General features: G+C 45.8%; 1 protein-coding gene and 1 long non-coding RNA gene across 4 annotated transcripts in view; one reads left to right on the plus strand and one right to left on the minus strand.

Annotated features, from left to right (window-relative positions):
• LOC125643018 (uncharacterized) overlaps positions 1-19,658 on the plus strand; it is a 215,059-nt gene that overhangs the window by 180,681 nt on the left and 14,720 nt on the right. For both annotated transcript variants that reach the window (XR_012669992.1, XR_007358558.2), the window contains exon 3: positions 18,447-18,530. This is a non-coding gene — a long non-coding RNA (uncharacterized LOC125643018). The remainder of the gene's footprint in view (positions 1-18,446; positions 18,531-19,658) is intronic.
• HEPH (hephaestin) overlaps positions 12,241-19,658 on the minus strand; it is a 30,150-nt gene continuing 22,732 nt past the window's right edge. For both annotated transcript variants that reach the window (XM_048865069.2, XM_048865068.2), the window contains 3 exons: positions 19,142-19,304; positions 17,490-17,522; positions 12,241-13,388 (listed from right to left, as the gene is read on the minus strand). In XM_048865069.2, coding sequence (XP_048721026.2) covers positions 13,144-13,388; positions 17,490-17,522; positions 19,142-19,304 — 441 coding nt within the window. In that variant the 3' untranslated portion in view covers positions 12,241-13,143. The remainder of the gene's footprint in view (positions 13,389-17,489; positions 17,523-19,141; positions 19,305-19,658) is intronic.

Below are 19,658 nucleotides of genomic sequence, written 5' to 3' on the forward strand. Positions count from 1 at the left end.
TACTGGTGCTGGAGGGGGGTAGCCCAGGACCGCAGCTGCTGGTGGTTGTGGGGGGGGTGGCTTGGGACTGCCGTTGTTGTGGGGAGGGGCCGATATGGCTGGCCCCAGGGCTGCCCAAGCAGCTCAGGCAGCCCTGGGATCTGTCGCACCTGCCAGCTGCAGAAGTCGCAGGGGTCCCAGAAAGTCACAGAATCCATGACTTCCATGACAGACTCGCAGCCTTAATCATGTTTAATGACTTGCATGAAGAAGAACAACAGAGATGAGATGCTCTTTGTAAAGTTCCGTGGATGAGAACAGGCCCCAAGTGGGCTGTTTTTCCTGAGCTCTCAACATCATGGGGTTTTCAATGATAAAAATGGGCTCTTCAGAAGAGAGAGGACAAACAGCTCTCCCCCCATTCCAAGGAAAAATAATATTCTCAGCTCTCAGAGGATAAAGATGGATGAGTTGCATTCCAAGCATGTTCATTTCATGAGCTCGTGGCACTGGTGTGGCCTAACACCTGTTAGAACTGTCACTCTGCTTCTGACTCTCACTGAAATATGGCTTTTCAAAGGACACCCTGAAGGAAAAGAACTGATTTCTGGGGGAGGGGGCTTTCTCTGCCTTTTGCACTTTGAAGGTTGATCAGAAGTTATTCTACAGAAATCCATACCGAGATCTGATAAGGTCTCAATCAATACCAAGGTCTCCAAACACCTGCCGCTCAAGATCAGCGGAGTCAGAGAGAACAACCGCTGTGAAATCAGCCTGTGCAATGCATTCATCAGCATGGAGTAATTCAGACAAGTGAGGAAGGATTGTTTCAATTTTACTTTGTAGAATACTTCATTTTTTTTTCTTTTCCTAGAATTGTCAGTTCTTTTTAATGTGCTTGTGCCCCCAGCTCACGGGGAGGTAGGGGGCCCTAAGGTGGCCAGCGCATATGACCCTTCAAGATGCCTCATTAACATCCCTTCCTACTTGGGCATCAGCAATTTTTATCTAAACTGGCTCACCCAGGCATTTCTGGCTATCACCTTGTCTCACTCAAGATCCCTTTCCCCGCTGGCTTGCCCCAGTCCCCATCAAAGCCTTGTATCCTACCTCTGTGGATTGAGTTCTGCTAGGACCACTTGTTACATATTCAGAGTGATTTATTCAGGTTTTGAGGAGGGGGAAGATGTTGTTCTTGTCACATGATCACCATCATTATTGACTATCGTTGCATCAATGCTGTGACAGATGAGCCCCTAGGGCATGCTGACTAATGAAGCATTGCAATCAATTTTACCAGAGCTCTTTTATATAGCGCAGCATGGGGGAAATCAGACCCCTCATCTCTGGCACCAGCAAAGCAGATTTCCCAGAAGGCTCCTTACAAAACAATGATAAAAATAGACCCCGACACCCCCCCCTCCGTGTTCTTTAAAATTCCAAATCTAACTCTATCATGTGACTCTGGTTTGGTCTGAGAGAAAGATAAACTTTTGTTACTAACAAAGAAAGCATTTTCCAATGTACTGAAATGGGATATCATTAAAAGAATAAACAGCGTGAAAATAAGTGGCGCAGACTGTACAGTTTACACAGCAATTCCTGCAGTAGGGACTTCATGTTGGCATGGAGACCCTGCTCTCTCTCCCAGCATTGCTTCATGAAAACTAGAGATGGAAAATATCTCTCAGCCCAGGATGGCTTCGCCTCTAGGTTGTAAAGTCCAACTCCAGCAATATTATTCCTTCCGTTACATTCTGCAGTGCTTTGTCCACTTTAGTTGTAACTGACTTGGGACATAGTTTTCACTATTTCCTACAAGAGCTTTCCACGGTCTAATAGACCAATGGAAAGTTTTTCTTGTGTAACATTTCCTTTGCTAAATTTCAAGCCATTCATTTCTCCTAATTATACCCCCTTGGAGCGAAACAATTCCTTTTCCTTCAACTATCTAGAGATGGTTTAGCTATCCCTAGTTGTTTACCCAAATTCTACATATTATCACAGTTTGATCTTTTTTCCATAAGCTAGTCCCTCTGGCTCCTTCATCATTTGTACAGCTCTTTGTTGAATCCCTTTCATTTAGTCTTTCCAGTTGGTGTCTTGGACCTATTCTGGCTTGCACTTCAACACAAGAAAATGAGGAGGATGAGAAGCTGGGAGGAGGAGGAAGGACATTTAAAATTCAAGTGTATAATAGGTGGGAGAGAGAGAGAGTGTGAACTGCATGGTTGTGACTCGCTTGGGGGTGGGCACACTGAGATTGCTCAATCAGGGCAAACTGCAGAGAATGGGGCAGACAACCCCCAAAACTGGTGGTTATTCTAATGATTAGATTCACCAAGCTTGCAACAAAACAGCTTCTATAATAGCTTACTGGTTACCCAGAAGCCAAAATCACCACTTCCTTAAAGCATTCCAGCCCTGCCTTAAAGCAATCCAGCCCACACAGACAGCCACCTCAAATATGGTGAGGGAAAAGGAATGGTTCCAGACACTTTTTAGCTCCCTAAAGACCAGCAAATTTCAGACCTAACAGAGGAGCAAAAAGAAGCCATCCGATAATAGCTCCAGCAAGCGAGCCCAGACAGTGGGTGGTATGGAGCCTGCATTCTCTCCCACTCATTCTGGCTGTGCAACAGTTGTTAGTCTTGTTTATAGACCACCGAAAAACGGGCTCTCGGTGCTGCGGAGAGCAAATGAAGACACAGCGTGGTCCCTCTTCCAAAGAGTTTGCAACCCTATTTTAGATAAAATGTAGCTTGTGAGGATAACAGTCAGTAGAAGGTAGGGTGGAGGTTGGTTGGGGGTTATGGTGCTAACGTTGCAGTGTTACTTAGGTCTGCCATGGGCACATCTAGATGGCTCAGAAATCCGTCAGCTCCTTTTTGGAAAGTAGGTTAACTCACTTCTTAGTGGAGGTCTGACAAGTGAGGTGGTAGGAGGGATTAGAATGAGGAGAAGGTGGCAACTTGGTGAGCTGTGATCAGGAAGCCCTTCTACACCTAGCAAGGCAGTATGGAAAGAGGCATAAGGATAGAATTGTTTCCAGGGAGATTGATACATATGAATAATGCCCCATCACCTGTTACTGGCGATGACAGTTAATAGGAAGAATATACTTCTCTTTAAAGTACAACCTGCAGGTATCTGGCTGCCAGAAAAAGGATGTTGAAGCCAGAGACTGAGTTGAGTGGTGTAGATTTCTCTCTGCGTTGCTGGGGGAGGGGGGCTGCAAGAGAAAAACTAGAAGAGTCCATGATTTTACTGAGGAAAGTACTTTGGCCTTCTCTGTTGCACCTTTTATCTGAGGACCTCAGTTTATTAGTACTAGTATAACTACATTTCCAGTATTGCAACCATTGACTGGGGGTTTCATCTGGGACATAGTAGGTTTAACTGTCCCTTTTAATGCTTTGAGTCATCGTTTGTTTCGTTACTGGCTGGAGGGGTAACGTATCAGGTGCAAAGAGGAGTTTCTGGTTGAACAGCAGAGCTCAAAGTGAAAGTGCTCACTGTGTTAAAACTAGTTAAGGCTAAATCCTGTATCTTCCTGTTAGGGTTGCCAGACATCCGGTTTTCAACAGGAATACATGGTCAAAAAGGTGCCCTGGCGGCTCCGGTTGGCACTGCCAACCGGGCCGTAAAAAGTCCAGTCAGCAGCGCAGCAAGGGCCCAGGGCTAAGGCAGGCTCCCTATCTGCCCTAGCTCCATGCAGCTCCCGGAAATGGCCGCCAGGTCCTTGTGGCCCCCAGGCGCATAGGCAGCCAGGGAGGCTCCGCGCGCTGCCCCCGCCCCAAGTACCGGCTCCGCTGCTTTCATTGGCCAGGAACTGTGACCAATGGGAGTGTGGAGGCTGTACCTGCAGGTGTGAAGGCAGCACGCGGAACCTCCCTGGCTGCCCATGCACTTAGGGGCTGCACTGCAGGGACCTGGTGGCCGCTTCCTGGGAGTCACAGTAAGCGCCGCCGGGACCCCGCACCCCAACACTCTGCCCCAGCCCGGCATCCCCTCCCACACTCAAACTCCCTCCCTGAGCCCGCAACCCCCTGCTCCAGGCCTGATCCCCCATCCTGTACCCCAAACCCATCATCTCCAGCCCCACACCAGAGCCCAAACCCCCAGCTGGAGCCCTCATCCCACCACTCCAAACCCCTCGGCCCCAACCCAGAGTCCCCTCCTGCACCCCAAACCCCTCATCCCTGGTCCTACCCCAGATCCCACACCCCCAGCAGGAGCCCGCACCCCCTCCTGCACTCCAAACCCCTCTGCCCCAGCCTGGAGCCCCTCTTGAACCCCAAACCCCTCATCCTCTGCCTGCAGCCCCAGCTGGAGTCCTCCCTCCCCGCCATCCCGCACCCTAACCCCCTGCCCCAGCCCGGAGCCCTCTCCTGCACCCTGAACCCCTCATTTCTGGCCCCACCCAGAGCCTGCACCCCCAGCCCAGAACCCATACTTGCACCACAACCCCCTGCCACAGCCCAAACTCCTCATCCCTGACCCCACCCCAGAGCCCGCACCCCCCCCAGTTTGGAGCCTGCACCCCAACCCCAGGCCCCAGCCTGATGAAAGTGAGTGAGAGTGGGGGAGAGCACGCAATGGAGGGAGGGGGGCAGGGCCTTGGGAAGGGGTGGGGCAAGGGTGTTCAATTTTGTGCAATTAGAAAGTTGGCAACCCTACTTCCTGTTTTGCCATAGAGGGCCCTGACACAGTGGTCCAAGAGAGGAAGGATGGTATAGTGGTTAAGGCAGTGGAACCTAGGAGATCTAGGTTCAATTTCTGGTTCTACCAGTTTCCCCTTGTGATATGGGGCAAGTCGTGTGATCACTGTGCCTCAGTTCCCCATTTGTAACTTGTCTGTTTAGACTGTGAGCACTTCAAGGTCAGAACAACTCTTATTATTTGTACAGCTCACAATAGGGTTGATCTCTGCTCTGTAATACAAATAACAGTCGTAATGACAGCATGGCGGGGTAGAATTTCAGCAGGAGGCCCTGTGACTGTTCTGACCAGATGCTATGCATGTGTGAATGCACTTTTATGTGCATACTGTTGAACATTTGGGCCAAACTGAAGAGCAAGTGACAATAAAAGAAGATAAATCTTGGCGCCAGGCAAAGGATAAGCAAACAGAAGGAAATGTTTCCTGCACAGCATGTTCATTCTGGTCTCTTTATTGTGACTAGTCAGATAAGTCTTGAAGACAGAAGGTAGAGAACATGAGGAGGTCAACAGGCCACTAATGAGGTCCTCTAAACATTGCACTGCTTCCAATTAAATATAATCCAATTAGCAATTTAGCTCCTTTTGACAGTCATATTCTCATTATAGACATTTTATTTACTTTTAAACAAATCTAGAGACCATGATTTGGATGGGTCACAGTTCTTACTTTTAACCACATTCTTTGAAAGAAAAGAAAAACAATACAATTTAAATCTGCGGCATTTATTCAGTTATCTCCCGGTACTTGGCAAAGGAAGAGTTCTCAAAGATATCCTGCTTCCAAGCAGCAGGGTTTGGATTCAGCCATGGCTCAGTCGTACCCATTACCAGTGGACTTACGGGGGTAGTTTATTTCACTGATGCCTATTATGAAATGTTTTCGGTATATTGCACCTTTAAGTGGAGAGGAGACTCTCCTCCCGTTTGCACTTTGTGCTCAGTGGCAGCCTGTTATGCACAGAAAACACACACTGTGCTCTGTCTTGTGGAGTATTTTTTTTCCTGTTTTATCGTTGAATATAAATCAGAGGTGAGCCTGACTGAAAGTCTGTGGCTGCTCTTCGTGCACAGGAAAACCGTATCAGTGCCTGCAGAATTTAAGCTTTCGTTTAAAGAACATTAAATTTGAAATTGACAATATCTAGGGGCAGGCACCAGGTTTGAGTTCTGGACAGGGCTGAGCAGACTGATCTCAAGGCCTCATGTTGCAATCACTATCTTTCTTCAGCAGGGAAAGGCTGGATGGGGTTCTTTCAGAGCCCACTGTTGCTGATCTTCTCACTGCTACGGGAGGAAATGCTACTGAGAGCAGCATAGGGCATGGCTATGATGCAGCTGGGAATGAGCCTCCCAGCCTGGGTAGACAGACTCGCACTAGCAGGGCTCGAGTTAGCGTGCTGAAAAACAGCTAGTATGGACATTGTGGTTCAGGCTCACCTAACCCCATCCTGGGTCTGAGCTCGGCTGGCTAGCCTGAGTCTCCATTGGAGAGGTAATGTCCATACTGCTCTTTTTAGCACGCTAGCTTGAGCCCCACAAGTGCGAGTCTCTCTACCTGGGCTGGGAGGTTCACTCCTGGCTGCAGTGGAGACATAATTTCCCTCCATTGTACCCCCAGCTCTGGGGCTGAGCATGCTGATTCCACTATGCTTGCAGCTGCAGCTTCAGTTTCATTTAACTCTCAATTACTCACAATGCTCCCTGTACCAGCATCAATGCCATGTACACGCTGCTGATAATCTACCTTCTTCCCTTACTCAGCTCCTTGCGTATATTTGATCTTTCTATTCTGTCTTTCTGGTGTAAATGAAAACGGAATCTGGCCTTCTCTGACTTAGCAAGTAAAGTGGAGGGTGTGAGGTTTCTTAAGGATACAAGCTGTGTAATAGATTTCCTTGTCCGAAGGGGGAAAAAAAAAATAGCAGCCAAATTGATCTGAGACATTCTGTAATTGTGACTCACTGAATTGTGAGTAACTGAACCTGAACGCCATAAATGCTCGTTTCCAATAAAAGCTGCTGTGCAGTTTTGCTGTTCTTGCATCACCCCAATAGTCTGTGGCTTTGTTAATCAATTTTTGTTGAGTTGTTTATGGAGGTTTGATATATTATTTGTATATATTCCTCCTCCTCTGTAGCTTGTAATTGTATAGCAACAAAATTGCCCAGATGCGCCTCTGGCCAGTGAGCAACAACACAAACTGGGCAACAGCACTGCTCTGTCATTTATTTCCACATTTATGAGCCTCTGCTGCGTTCCTTCAAATGTAGTTTCTTTGTTACTGCCGAGAGGTGAATGAAAAGCTAAAAGGATTTATTCAGACTAAGAATAATTTAACAATAATAATCTTGGACAAAGCAGATCAGGTAGACTAAAGAAAAGGGCTAAAATCAGTCCTTGGCATCAGCACTTGTTCTCCCCGTGGCTCCTTTAGTAGGTCCAAATGAGCTGGACCCGACGTGAGAGTTACTTTGCTGGTTCCTTGGTTTTCAAGAGGTGTTTGCTGCAACAGTGGATGGGCTTTTCTATTTAATAGTCACCTGGAATCAGAGGCTGCTCAACACAATCTGCTGCCCTAGGCAGAACGTCATCAGGCCAGCCGCCTTCTGCTACATGGCATGCACCCTGCGCACATTAACTGTTCCTTAACATAGACTTCGGGTTTGTAAAATTTTTGGTGTGGCTCAGGTTTGGGGGAAAGCCCCCAGTGGGGTGCAAGGAAGAGCCCCCTATACTGATAAGTCAAGCCCCCTACATAGGAGGAAAAATTGAAAGTAAGGGTGCAAGGGGAAGTCTGGTCCACACAGACTGAATAGAACTGTGGTGCTAACCTAGCTATGGCCCTGGCCTGGGTGGTGTGACAAAGCTCTGTCCTTGCCTCCATGGGTCCCGTGTTTCCTGGCAGATTTCGCTAGCCTCAGAGGCTCACTGTGTCCCTCTACGTAACCCTTCTTTCTCTAGAGACAAGGGTCACAGTCTACTGAGCCATTTTCATCATAAGCCAGCAAGGGAGGTGAGGAGAAGTTATCCTTCCTTGCACAGTCTCTGTTGTCTCCCAGTCTCAGTGATTAATCAGGGGGCAAAGGTTGGGGGGGGAGCCCGGGTCCACCCTCTACTCCAAGCTCCAGCCCAGGGACCCTAATAGTGTCAGCTATGGTAGCTGACCTTTTAGAAACATGACATGTACAATTCCCTGGGCTATGTCCCCCACAACAGCCCTCACTTCCTCAAGCTCCACTTCACCCTTGCCTCAGGGCCTCCTTCCTTGTGCCTGATACGGTGTGTACTACTCAGCCTCTCCAACAGCACAACTTCCTCCCACAGCTCCCACCATGCACCCCCACCTGACTGACTGAGAGGCTTTTAACTAGTTTCAGACAGCCCCTGATTGGCTTCAGGTGTTCCAATCAACCTAGCATTCTCCCTGCCTTCTGGAAAGTTCTTAATTGGCCCCAGGTGTCTTAATTGACCTGGAGCAGCTTCCATTTCACTTAACCTGGTACCAGGGATTTGTTTAGCCTGGAGCTAATATATCTATCTCCTACTACTTTTCTATAGCCATCCGGCCTTGCCCCGTCACAGTGGGTAAATGACCCCACCGCACCCCGACCGAGTTCTGATATAAAATGTATGTGGGACCTAAGTGACTCCTTTAAAACAGCACCCACATTTAAAAGGGGTGCTCCATACAGACAAGATTGCCCCTCTGCAGCTTCCTGACAAACCCCCAGCCCCCCTCCCACCCACCTCAGTTAAGCTTCCTTAGCAGAGTGGCAAATATAACAGTGTGCCCCTCTATAAACAGTCTTCCCTGGAAGGACGCCACTGGGGTCCCTTACCCTGAGCAGCCCTGCCCAGCCCTGCATTAGGGATCTACCTCTAAGCATCATGTGTGGGGACTTGTGGCATGGAACGCCATCTCCTGCGAGTCCCCCATCTAATCCTGGCCACCCATCCTGAGCAAACCCCAAAGGCATTATAAGGTGTGGGGGAAGCTGCAGCAGGCAAGGGGTGGGGGGGTCCCAATAGGCTGAGGGAAGGATGGGGACTGAATGGAACAATGGGGAGATAATACAGTCTGCAGTGCAGCAGGTCAGTGCAGGATAGATCACACCCCACGCTTTCTGTGTATCTGCTGCCCTAGGCAGCTGCCCAGCTTGACTATGACTAGAGTGGCCTTTGCCAGGAATACAGTATTTGGGGACAGTAGGTTAAAATGGTAAAGCAAAGCCTAAATGCACATCTCTGACCTAACTTGTCAGCTTCTTGCCTGGTGAGGTGGGCCTCTCTGTGTCCTGGCCTGGTGGGAAGGTAGCAAACCATCTAGGCCTTACTGAACTATCCTGGATTCAATTACCCCTCTTCTGGGACAGCAGGCTTCTGATCCCACTCCCCTAATACCTTACTCCTTTGTTTCAAGTTCCACTCTCTTTGTTTGCATGTATACTGCCCCCTACCCACCCACTCCCCCCACCATGTTTGCGGAGGGGTTGTGGTCAGACTTACAGTTGCCTATCTGGTCTCCTTGGCCAGCAGTAATTAAAAATTGATGGCCCAGTTGCTGGTTTCCATTTTATCTCAAAGATGCCTTCATTCACATGCTGTTAGTTCTTGACAGACCGTTCATACCAACCCAGGTATGTATGTGTGACCTACACCCAGTCAATCCCACTTATTCCCCTGTCTCTGAAAATAAATTAACCCCCTAATATGGGGTGGGTTAGCAAAACAAAAGTGAGTGGGGAAACTGAGTCACATATTCATTCGCTCCTTTTCTAAAAGACGATATGCCTCTGGCTGAATTATTAGATTTGGAGGTCTCCGCTTCAACTTCCAGTAGAGTGTGATCCCTCACATCCTCTTGGTTTTCCTATCCATTGTGCTAAAGGTCCTTTCCCCCATGCAAATTACAAATACCAATGTACCTCTGGAGTTAGTGTCAGCAGCTATTACATGGTGCCTGAGCAGCTACAACCACTGCACAGAGCTAATTACGCCTCAGACATATACAACACCAATTCTCTTCACTGGCAGAGGAGGCCATTACCTTGACATTTTTATACTATGCCTTAGGTTATTTGGCATTAGCGTTTGTGTTTTTTTTAAAAAAATTAAGCCAAAGTATAATCTACGTCACTGTTAAACAGCGCAAAAACAAAACAGGCATTTTGGCTGACTATATGTCAAAGCTATTAAGAACAATATAAAAGAACTCCGTTGTTTGGCGCGTAGACCATGGTTAATAAGAAGGAAAGTAGATGTCCGCCTACTTGGAGAAATGTGGTGGTTGATTATGGACTTTAGGAAGTAATGTTGACCGAGCACTAACAAAATAAAGAGAGCTTTTCATTTCAAACCCGCAGCAAAAGTTAAGTGCTGCTGCTTAGACAGAACAGTGGAATTTTCTTTACAGAGGATGACCCTGTTCCAGGAAAGCACTTGCAGAACTTTCCACACATCAGTGGGACTACTCACAATCACACATGTGCTTTGCTGATTCAGGGGGACCTCTAAACTGCAAGCAAAATGCAGTATCCTAAGTAAGAGGAACCTCTGCCACTAGTTTCTTTTTATGTTTGGCGCATAAGATGGTGGTATATGCCAAAAGAAATGTAATGAGCCAAGGAGGCAAATTCTCCTCTCATTGGCACTGAAGTCAATAGAGCTACTCAGGGTTTATACTGATATAAACAAAAGGAGAATGCAGCAAATATCTGTACTTATTTTTGAAAGTTTCTCATTGCAGTAAATCAACTAATAGGATTCCTCTGAGGTATGAACACGGTTATCCAGGCCTCACAATACTGCTCTGAGTGCCAGCACACCCTCCACACTCAATGCTGTCCTAGAAAGCTAGAGAGTTGAATGCTGCCATTTCTATGTTTCAAATGCTGGATGAACATTAAGGATTAGGTTGAGTATGACCCACGCGGGTGTGCAGAGAGGTGAGGTAGGGCAGCTAGGAGTTTTCCCTCCCCATATCTCCCTGTGCAGCAGCTGGGTACCATTGTAGTCCCTGTCCCCCACTAAACAAATTGCCCCCACAAATACCTTTAGAAGATGTATCCCATAACACTCATATGTGTAATGGGGATACAAAGGTACCTACCTGCCTAAATCCTTAGTGGGTGTAGAGTGCTTTCAAATCATCAGATAGAAGATCACCACCAAAGCAAAGAAGCATTCGAGAAAAGCAGGGATTCCACATGAGCTGAACGTGATTGTGTTATAATTGTTGTTCTGAATAAAACTGAACTGATATGCTTAAATAACATAAATAACCTGGCATTAGGTCCATTCAGCTGTTTCTGCCTCTGACATCTGACAAAAGGAAAAGGAGTACTTATGGCACCTTAGAGACTAACCAATTTATTTGAGCATAAGCTTTCGTGTAGGTCACGAAAGCTTATGCTCAAATAAATTGGTTAGTCTCTAAGGTGCCACAAGTACTCCTTTTCTTTTTGCGAATACAGACTAACACGGCTGTTATTCTGAAATCTGACAGCCACTCATCAAAAAGGATTCTCTTCCACTCCCCATCCTTTAAACATGTGTTGTTAATGGGATCCTCTCTGGATGCAATTTCCCTGCCAGGTCCATGTGTGTGATAACAGGAGACACTTGGGGTCTGAGTGCTCAGAGCAATGGTAATGGAAGAGAGGTTAGTAGCTTAAACACAACCAGATAGTATGCAATCGAAGTTCTTGCCTTTGAGAGCTGTTCAGTGGCCTGTATGAAATGGCCTTGGTGGTCTTAGTTTAGTCCTTGGCAAAACAGGGGGCCAGCTGTCTAAGCAGAGAGGCTGAAAGTGCCATGAGACTCCTCTCACCTCAAAGGCAGCCCCTCTGGGTCAGAACTGAGGGAGAAAGGTGGATGGCAGCATGTGGGGGAAATTTGCCATGCCAGCAACCAGGTTGTATTTCTCCTGTGTCTGAACAGAGGCTTGAATCTTCCAGGCTATCAGCCTAGTACTTTATTACCCACCCCTCAACCCACAGAAACCAGAGTTGTGATTATAGCACAATGTCCAGTACAGAAAACTCTCCATGTGCATGGAAAGGGATTCACTGACCTAGAGGGCCCTTTCCATCTCTAATACCGTTGACTCCATGTAGTTTATGAGTGAGATGTACAGGAGGCAAGGTAAATCCTGCCCACTTTACTTGCAACTGCCACCTTCTTTGCTTCAGGAGTTCCCTTAATCTCAAGGCCCAGGCAGTCTCAAACCTCATTAACCGTAGGGAGCATGAAGGATAAACTTGCATTGATGTTCTCAACAAACTCTGCTGCTGGCACTTTAGCATGTGAAAACCTGTCTCTCCCTTCATGGTATTTAGGCTTCACTTGTGCTTCAATACAACTTCATGGCACACGATGAGATACCTGATCCGTGTCTTTGTCTGACAACCCCCGTTGAGCTAAAATATAAATCCCACTTTAAGTATGCTCCTGCGGCTTCTCCTCAGAGCATACTGGCCTTTCCCCCAGCCTGGCTCACAGCGATAACTCTGAAACAGTCAAAAATGCTAGGGTAGCTTAAATAAAACAACATGTATTTTGATATGAAGAGTGGAAAGAGAGAGCATCAATGGACATGAAAATAAATCACAAAGCTTCGTAGCATATCAGCTCCCCACTCTACTAGGAACTGTACAAACACTTGAATATTTCACCTCAATATACACTTACAGATTCACAGAGTTTTAATGCAGGGAACTGTCAAGCCATTTTGCACCATGTGTAAAAGCTCCACCCCCAACCACTTATAGCAAACCCTTAAAAGCCTGATACTCAAATGTGTTCCCTGTAGCATGCATATGCGCTGTGATGTGTCAGCAGTGCTGAAGACTGAACCACAGCTACTGTTATGTTCTTGATGGATTTCCTTAGACACTGTGACACAGTGCACTGTATGTGTTCTTCCAGCTTCTCATAAAAAGCAGAGAAATCAGATCTAAATGAAGTGCTTTCTCCTGTGTTTTCACAAGCACCAATGATTATCTTTTTCCTCAGATTACTTGGGTTCAGTGCAAGGTCCTGGTTCATAGTCATGTAGGGAGACAATGTCCAGCCCAACTCTGGTAGCTGGGCAGAGATAGAACTCAGCCTGAGAGCTCTTGTCTCCTCATTCTCTCCTTCATTAGAAAGAGAAGACTCGACCAAGTGAAGCTGCTTCAGTGGAGAGAGAATTTGCTGTCAGAAAACCACCTCCATAATTGCTTCTCCCCCTTTGGGAAAAGGAAAGCACTTGGAGATCCTTCTCACTCCCACTGCTTCTCTTCACCTAGCTGAAAGGGCCCTGAGGAACGCTGATGGGAGGAATTTTTGTTGACAAAGCACTGAGGTGTTTATGGAGGGAGCTGAGCTCCAGGGCTCCTTGCTTGGCTTTATGCAGTGGGTTGTGATCCGTGCTTGTGGATAAAAGGCCTTCCACAGCTCCTAAATTACTTGATTGTTTTTAGACATGAGTTTGAACCCGTCATCCAGTATGGACCTCCTGTTGCGTCTTAACCTCCTTTGCCTCTCGAGGTGGATGATTATGCCCAGCAGGAAGCTGGCAACGAGGAACAGCACAATCCCTGCAACAGTCAGAACGATGACTGTGACCTCCACTTGCTCCTGAGCCATCTTAGCGCCAAACACAACGACCTTATGGGACTCGTCCTCATCCTCAGGAGAGGTCTCTGAGAGCAAACGAAAGGAGAAGGTGACTATTGGCGGGGGGAGGTGATTTAAGGCGTCTGAGAAACACGGAGAAAGGGGAGTAGAGGGGAAGGAGAGATTCAAATATATGGGAGGGGCCTATCAATTGTTGCTCAATCCCACAGGTCCCTCATCCTTCAAGTTGTGAAGGAATTCGCAGAGTGAGCAACAATTTGCCCTTCTGTAACCCCTTCCATCCAGGGATCTCAAAGTACTTCACAAACATTCACTCATTAAAACTCACACATCCCTATTAGCAAGTATCATTATCCCCCTTTTTACAAATAAGGAAACTGAGGCACAAAGAGGAAAAGTTACTTGCCCAAGGTCACACAGCAAGTCAGTAGCAAAGATGGGAATAAAACCCAGGTGTTCTGTCCCCTGGTCACTATGCAGTAAGCGTTAGAAAACATTTCACAGCTATTGCTGCTGTCAGCTCACTAATCCCACCGCTCGGGCTGGTATCACTGGGGTACACGAGACTCATCCTGCATCATTTTTGCTGCTGTTCCAAGTCACTGGCCCCTGGCAGCTAAATGACCATGGTGAGCCATTAAATATCTTATGCTTCCCAATATTGCTGTTGCTGCTTTTGTTCTGCAAGGACGTGAAAAGCTTTTGAGAAGCAAGACTTGCTCGGCTAATTGCATGAAGAACAACTGTAGACCACGGGGGTTGATTAACATGTAGCTGCTTGAGACTGGTATAAAATTAACTGCTTACTCCTATAACTCCTGGCAGGTTTTCTATTTCTCTTCTTCTTAGGGCTCATTTTGAGCAAGGAAAATATGCTTTGTAAATTGATAGCTCTGAAATGATGGTGGGGACAAGAGGGAGAAGTTGGAAATATAGGGCCAGATCCTCAGCTGGTCTAAATTGCCTCTGAAGACAATGGAGCTCCTCTGTCCATTCATGCCAGCTACAGATCTGGCCCATATATTTTGGATGTGGTAATTCTGATACAGTATGAAAAGGGAAGGGAGAGAGCAGCCCAAAGTCAATTTTCAATGAACTCCCTGTGGCAGGCCATTTTAAAAGAAGCTCATACATAAGATGATTCTGAACCTTTAAATACTTCTTTCCCCTATTAGTTCTATTGAATCACTTCAGAAAACAATTAAATTCCCTGAGCTAATGTTAAAAATTGTGATGGTGGATGTTTAGGCTCCTTTTTGGAAGAAATGGACAAGAAAATACATGCTGTACATTTAATGGGGAAATAAAGCTCATGTTTGACATTGACGGTGTCCCTCAGTTAGAGGGCTCTTGTGGTCATTTATAAGAAGAGTGAGACTGTTACAAATGTGTCTGCGAAAGCTGTTGGGTTTGGTTGATGGAGCAAGGGAAGTTATCCTCACCCCAACTTCCTATCTTTACTCTATACTGGTTGAAAGCTTGAAATCCCTGTGCAGATGAATAAGTACATGATAAATACAATGTAGTGGGAGAGGGGGGGAGGGATAGCTCAGTGGTTTGAGCATTGGCCTGCTAAACCCAGGGTTGTGAGTTCAATCCTTGAGGGGGCCATTTGGGATCAGGAGCAAAAATTGGGGATTGGTCCTGCTTTGAGTAGGGGGTTGGACTAGATGACCTTCTGAGGTCCCTTCCAACCCTGATATTCTATGAGTCTATGATCCTTCTGTTCTCTGTTCAGTGGGTTGGCCTCAGAGGCAAATTTATCTGAGGTACAACCTCATTGAGGGCAGCACTCTGCTAGGCATGAATTTGACCTTTTTTTTAGCCTAACCAAAGGAAGGCTGAGGGGAGATGATTGTTCTCTATAAAACATAGAGGAATAAACACCAGGAAGGGAGAGGAGTTATTTAAGTTCAGCACCAATGTGGACCCAAGAATAAATGGATATAAACTGGCCATCAAGAAGTTTAGGCTTGAAATTAGATGGCGATTTCTAACTATCAGAAGAGTGAAGTTCTGGAACAGCCTTCCAAGGGGAGCAGTTGGGGTAAAAAACCTAACTGGCTTCAAGACTGCACTTGATAATTTTATGGAGGGGATGGTATGATGGACAGCCTAGAATGGTGTGTAAACCGATTTGCAACTGCTAGCAGCAAATATCCCCAAAGGCTGGTGATGGGACACTAGATGGGGAGGGCGCTGAGTTACTGCAGAGAATTCTTTCCCAGGTGTCTGGCTGGTGGGTCTTGCCCACATGCTCAGGTCTAACTGGTCACCACATTTGGGGTTGGGAAGGAATTTTCCCCCAAATAAGAGTGGCAGAGACCCTGGTAGTTTTTCGCCTTCCTCTGCAGCATGGGGCCTGGGTCAATTGCAGGTTTAAACTAATTTAACAGTGGATTCTGTGTAACTTGAAGTCTTCAAATCATGATTTGAAGACTTCCATAACTCAGCCACAGGTTATAGGTGTATTACAGGAGTGGGTGGGCAAGATTTTGTGACCTGTGATGTCCAGGAGGTCAGACTAGATTATCATGATGGTCCTTTCTGGCCTTAAAGTATATGAGACCTGAGGGCTTGAAATGCCCTTTCCAACTGTATGATTGATCTGTGATTCTGTAAATCAAACGGGTTCATTGGTGGGGGAGGAGCACACATGGTGAGATTCTGAAAAAGCCACCTTGTTACTAGTCCTGATGTACAGAAAATGCAAAGCAAAAATGAAAACAGGTGCTAAAGCACCTCTGATTTTTTTAAATCATCTCACTCTTCTCCTTTGTCATTTCAAGCACTGGGCAGCACAGCCAAGATAATTCACACCTTCCTAGTGCAAGAGCATCTTACACAATGCAAGAGCTACAAAATAGTAACTTCCAGCTGGAAGTTGTTATATGCCTCTGGTGGAGAGGCCTGTGAAACCACAGGACAGAGTAGGCAAGAAGAGGAGCTGACCCTTTCTGAAGTGAAAGGCAATTCAATCTAATAACTGCATAGAGCAGATGTATTTGGAGATATTATAAACCAATACCTTCCCAAACACAAGAGACAAACTCAGATGCTCCAGCAATATGATTCAGGTGAGTCAAAAATCTCCATTTAGAATATACCCTAAACACCTGGTAATCAAAGGTGGACTGCAGAGCATTGGGCTTCTGCCCTCCTTGCGTCTTTATGATAGTTAAAGACCACCTGAAGGGATGTTTGTGTTTTTCTGTTTGGGTTTTACTTGCGAAATGTCAAGTCTCTTATCCCCTGGATTGCTGGAGACACGGGTTTAAGAGCATGTGTGTTGTGAGTTTTTACACCTTGACTTAAGGGAGAGGGTGCTGAATCTTTAACAAAGGCAATTTTTCTCCAAGCTGTTAATTTGTCATTTGAGTTAATTAGGTGTTACTGAAAACAAACAAAAGAAACCCAAGGAGGTTTAGACAATCCGACTGAACTCCTCTCCTCTTGCTTACTCTGTCTGTTCACTCTTGTGAGTGTATATAAAGTCTGCTGCAGTTTCCACGGTAAACATCTGATGAAGTGAGCTGTAGCTCACGAAAGCTCATGCTCAAATAAATTGGTTAGTCTCTAAGGTGCCACAAGTACTCCTTTTCTTTTTACAATTTCACTAGCTCTCAAGTTGCCACACAGTCTACCGGGTAGATAAAGTAAGAAGTTCTAATGTATAACAGAACAGCAAAAACACCCTTTTTAAAAAACAAAGAAATCTTTCAAGCCTTCTTTTTAAGTGGTCAAAAAGAAGCAAAAAGGGTACAAGCCCTTTTTTTTGCAGGTCACTTTTACCTGCTGGATTGTGTCTTAACTAAGCACAGACATGTGGAGGATAGAGAGGTTATGGAGGAGGGGCAATTCTACTGATGAAACACACACGCAGGCAGAGCCCACCCCCTACCATTCACGTTCTTTATAGTCATACCTCACACTAACACAACTCCCCCCATATTTATACTTGGGGAACACAGAGACTGGAATGTGGATACGCCCCAGCCCAGAGGCACATGGAAATGGGGTGAGATATGGTTTCTTGTCCCCTGCCTCCCTGCCCCACACACAGATCCAACCACAACCTAATCCAAATCTTCTGTCTGTAGGGTAAGTTCAACCAGTATCAACACACAATGCAAGAGGCTGTTTCAGCAGTGTAATGCAAATCATACCTCCTTTTGTCTCTAAGGTTATGGGCACTGGCTCTGAAAGAGAATAAAAAATTAGTGATAAATTGTTATGCTGCATAGGAAAAAAGCAATCAGTGTAGACTATATGGCAAGGCTATTGTTATCTATCCTGGGTACAATTTTCAAAAGCACCTAGTGACTAAAGTCTCAATGATTTTCAATGAGAGTTAGTTTCCTAAGTCAATTAGGTGCTTTTGAAAAAGTTAGCTCCTCTATATACTCTGTTGTAAATGCCTGTAGAATGCCATGCACGCTAATCAGTGATGCCACTTCTGACCCCTACGGCACAAGGCTAGTAGAAGAGAGTGGAAACCAGTTGGACAGTTAGAGCAAGAACTTAGATAACAAGAACAAATAATAATAAGAACATAAGAATGGCCATACTGGGTCAGGCTAATGGTCCATCTAGCCCAGTATCCTGTCTTCCAACAGTGGTCAATGCCAGATGATTCAGAATGAATAAACAGAACAAGGCAATTATTGAGTGATCCACCCCCTGTTGTCCAGCCCCAACATATGGCAGTCAGAGACTTAGGGACACTCAAAGCAAGGTCTGATATCCCTGGCCATCTTGCCTAAGAGCACTGATGGATCTATTCTTCATAAACTTATATAATTCTTTTCTGAACCCAGTTATACTTTGGGCTTTCACAACATCCCCTAGCAACAAGTTCCACAGGTTGACTGTGCACTGTGTGAAGAAGTACTTCCTTTTGTTTGTGTTAAACCTGCTGTCTTTTAACTTTGTTGGGTGATCTTTGATTCTTGTGTTTTGTGAAGGGATAAGTACTACTTTAAAAATGGAAGCCATTGTTACAGATGTAATTGTATATCCACAGATCACGGCGGGCATAAAATTGTTCCTCCAAAGGAAAAGAGGCCAAGCAGAATGTCCTTGCAAAATCTGCCTCTAAAAATCTGTTTCCTAATTATTTTTAGTATTATGTCTGTGTGGTGAATGTCACATACTACTTCACGCCATTTCCTGGGTTCCAGCTCAGACCCTGACTTTATTAAAACATGGTGAGTATTTTTCAGCACTTGCTAGATTAATTGATTGATTTATTTCCTTCCTTCCTACCTACCTACCTACCTACCTACCGTCCATCCAGGGGAGCACCTTTGCACTCCCAAGTCTCTGTTCATTTCAGGCACCAGGGCTAGCCAAATAGGGCTCCAGAGACTCCAGTGGGGTACATAATCCTTTGATTGTAGAAGGGAAGCGCATGACAAGATGCCCTTAAGCACCGTTCATCACAAAATAGCTTCTAATGTTTTGTGATTAGATCAGAACACTTTCAGTGTGCATCTGTAATGTAGCTAGCACTTCTACTAATAACAATAGCTGGAGGATCACTGTACAGTGCTTCCAGGATAGACAACAACATAAACCTAATAATAATATCTAGGGCCATGTAAACTCTGGGTCCAATGTGTTTATTAGCCCCAAATACTGTTTATATGGGGTTAACAAGGAGCAGCTTAAGTTAATAATACTTTAGTTAGTTAGTTAATTACTGTGTGTGTAGAGCACTTTGAAGCACTATAAGTGCTAAGCATTATCATTGTCTGGAAGTGCACTTAAGTTATTTATGAAGATGACTGCATAGAGATGGCTGCTGCTCTCTCCCTACCTGGTCTGGGTAAGACTCTGTAGAGTGTCTCCATGCCACCATGAATATGATCTGACACATGGCAATGAAGCAACCACGTCCCAGGATTCCCAACCACCATCTCCACCATTATGAAGGTCCCAGGGAACAGATCCACAACATCTGCCCTGTAACTCCTGCCATTCTGTCAAAAGGGGAAAGGAGATGTTAGCATGGAATGGTTCATGTATCTTTAAAGAACTCTGGTCTAGATCTGGGGGGCAGGATCCCTCGGCCTGGAAACCTTGGTGATACTACAGTAGTTCATAAGAGTTGTAACAAAAGGTTACAAAAAGCAACCCCAGGAAACTGGAAAAGGAGTGTAACCTGCTAAAGGCTAATCTTGAGATTGGTTAGATAGAGAAATCAACACAATACTGGGATCCCCTGGGTCTGCTTTGGGCATGTAAAATCATCTCCTCTTGCTGGTTACATGACAGTGCTGCAAACACATCCAACTGCATGAAGTTAGTTAAGGGGTCAAATGAATGTAATGGTA

The sequence above is a fragment of the Caretta caretta genome, chromosome 9, assembly GCF_965140235.1.
Source record: "Caretta caretta isolate rCarCar2 chromosome 9, rCarCar1.hap1, whole genome shotgun sequence".
Lineage (NCBI taxonomy): Eukaryota > Metazoa > Chordata > Testudines > Cheloniidae > Caretta > Caretta caretta.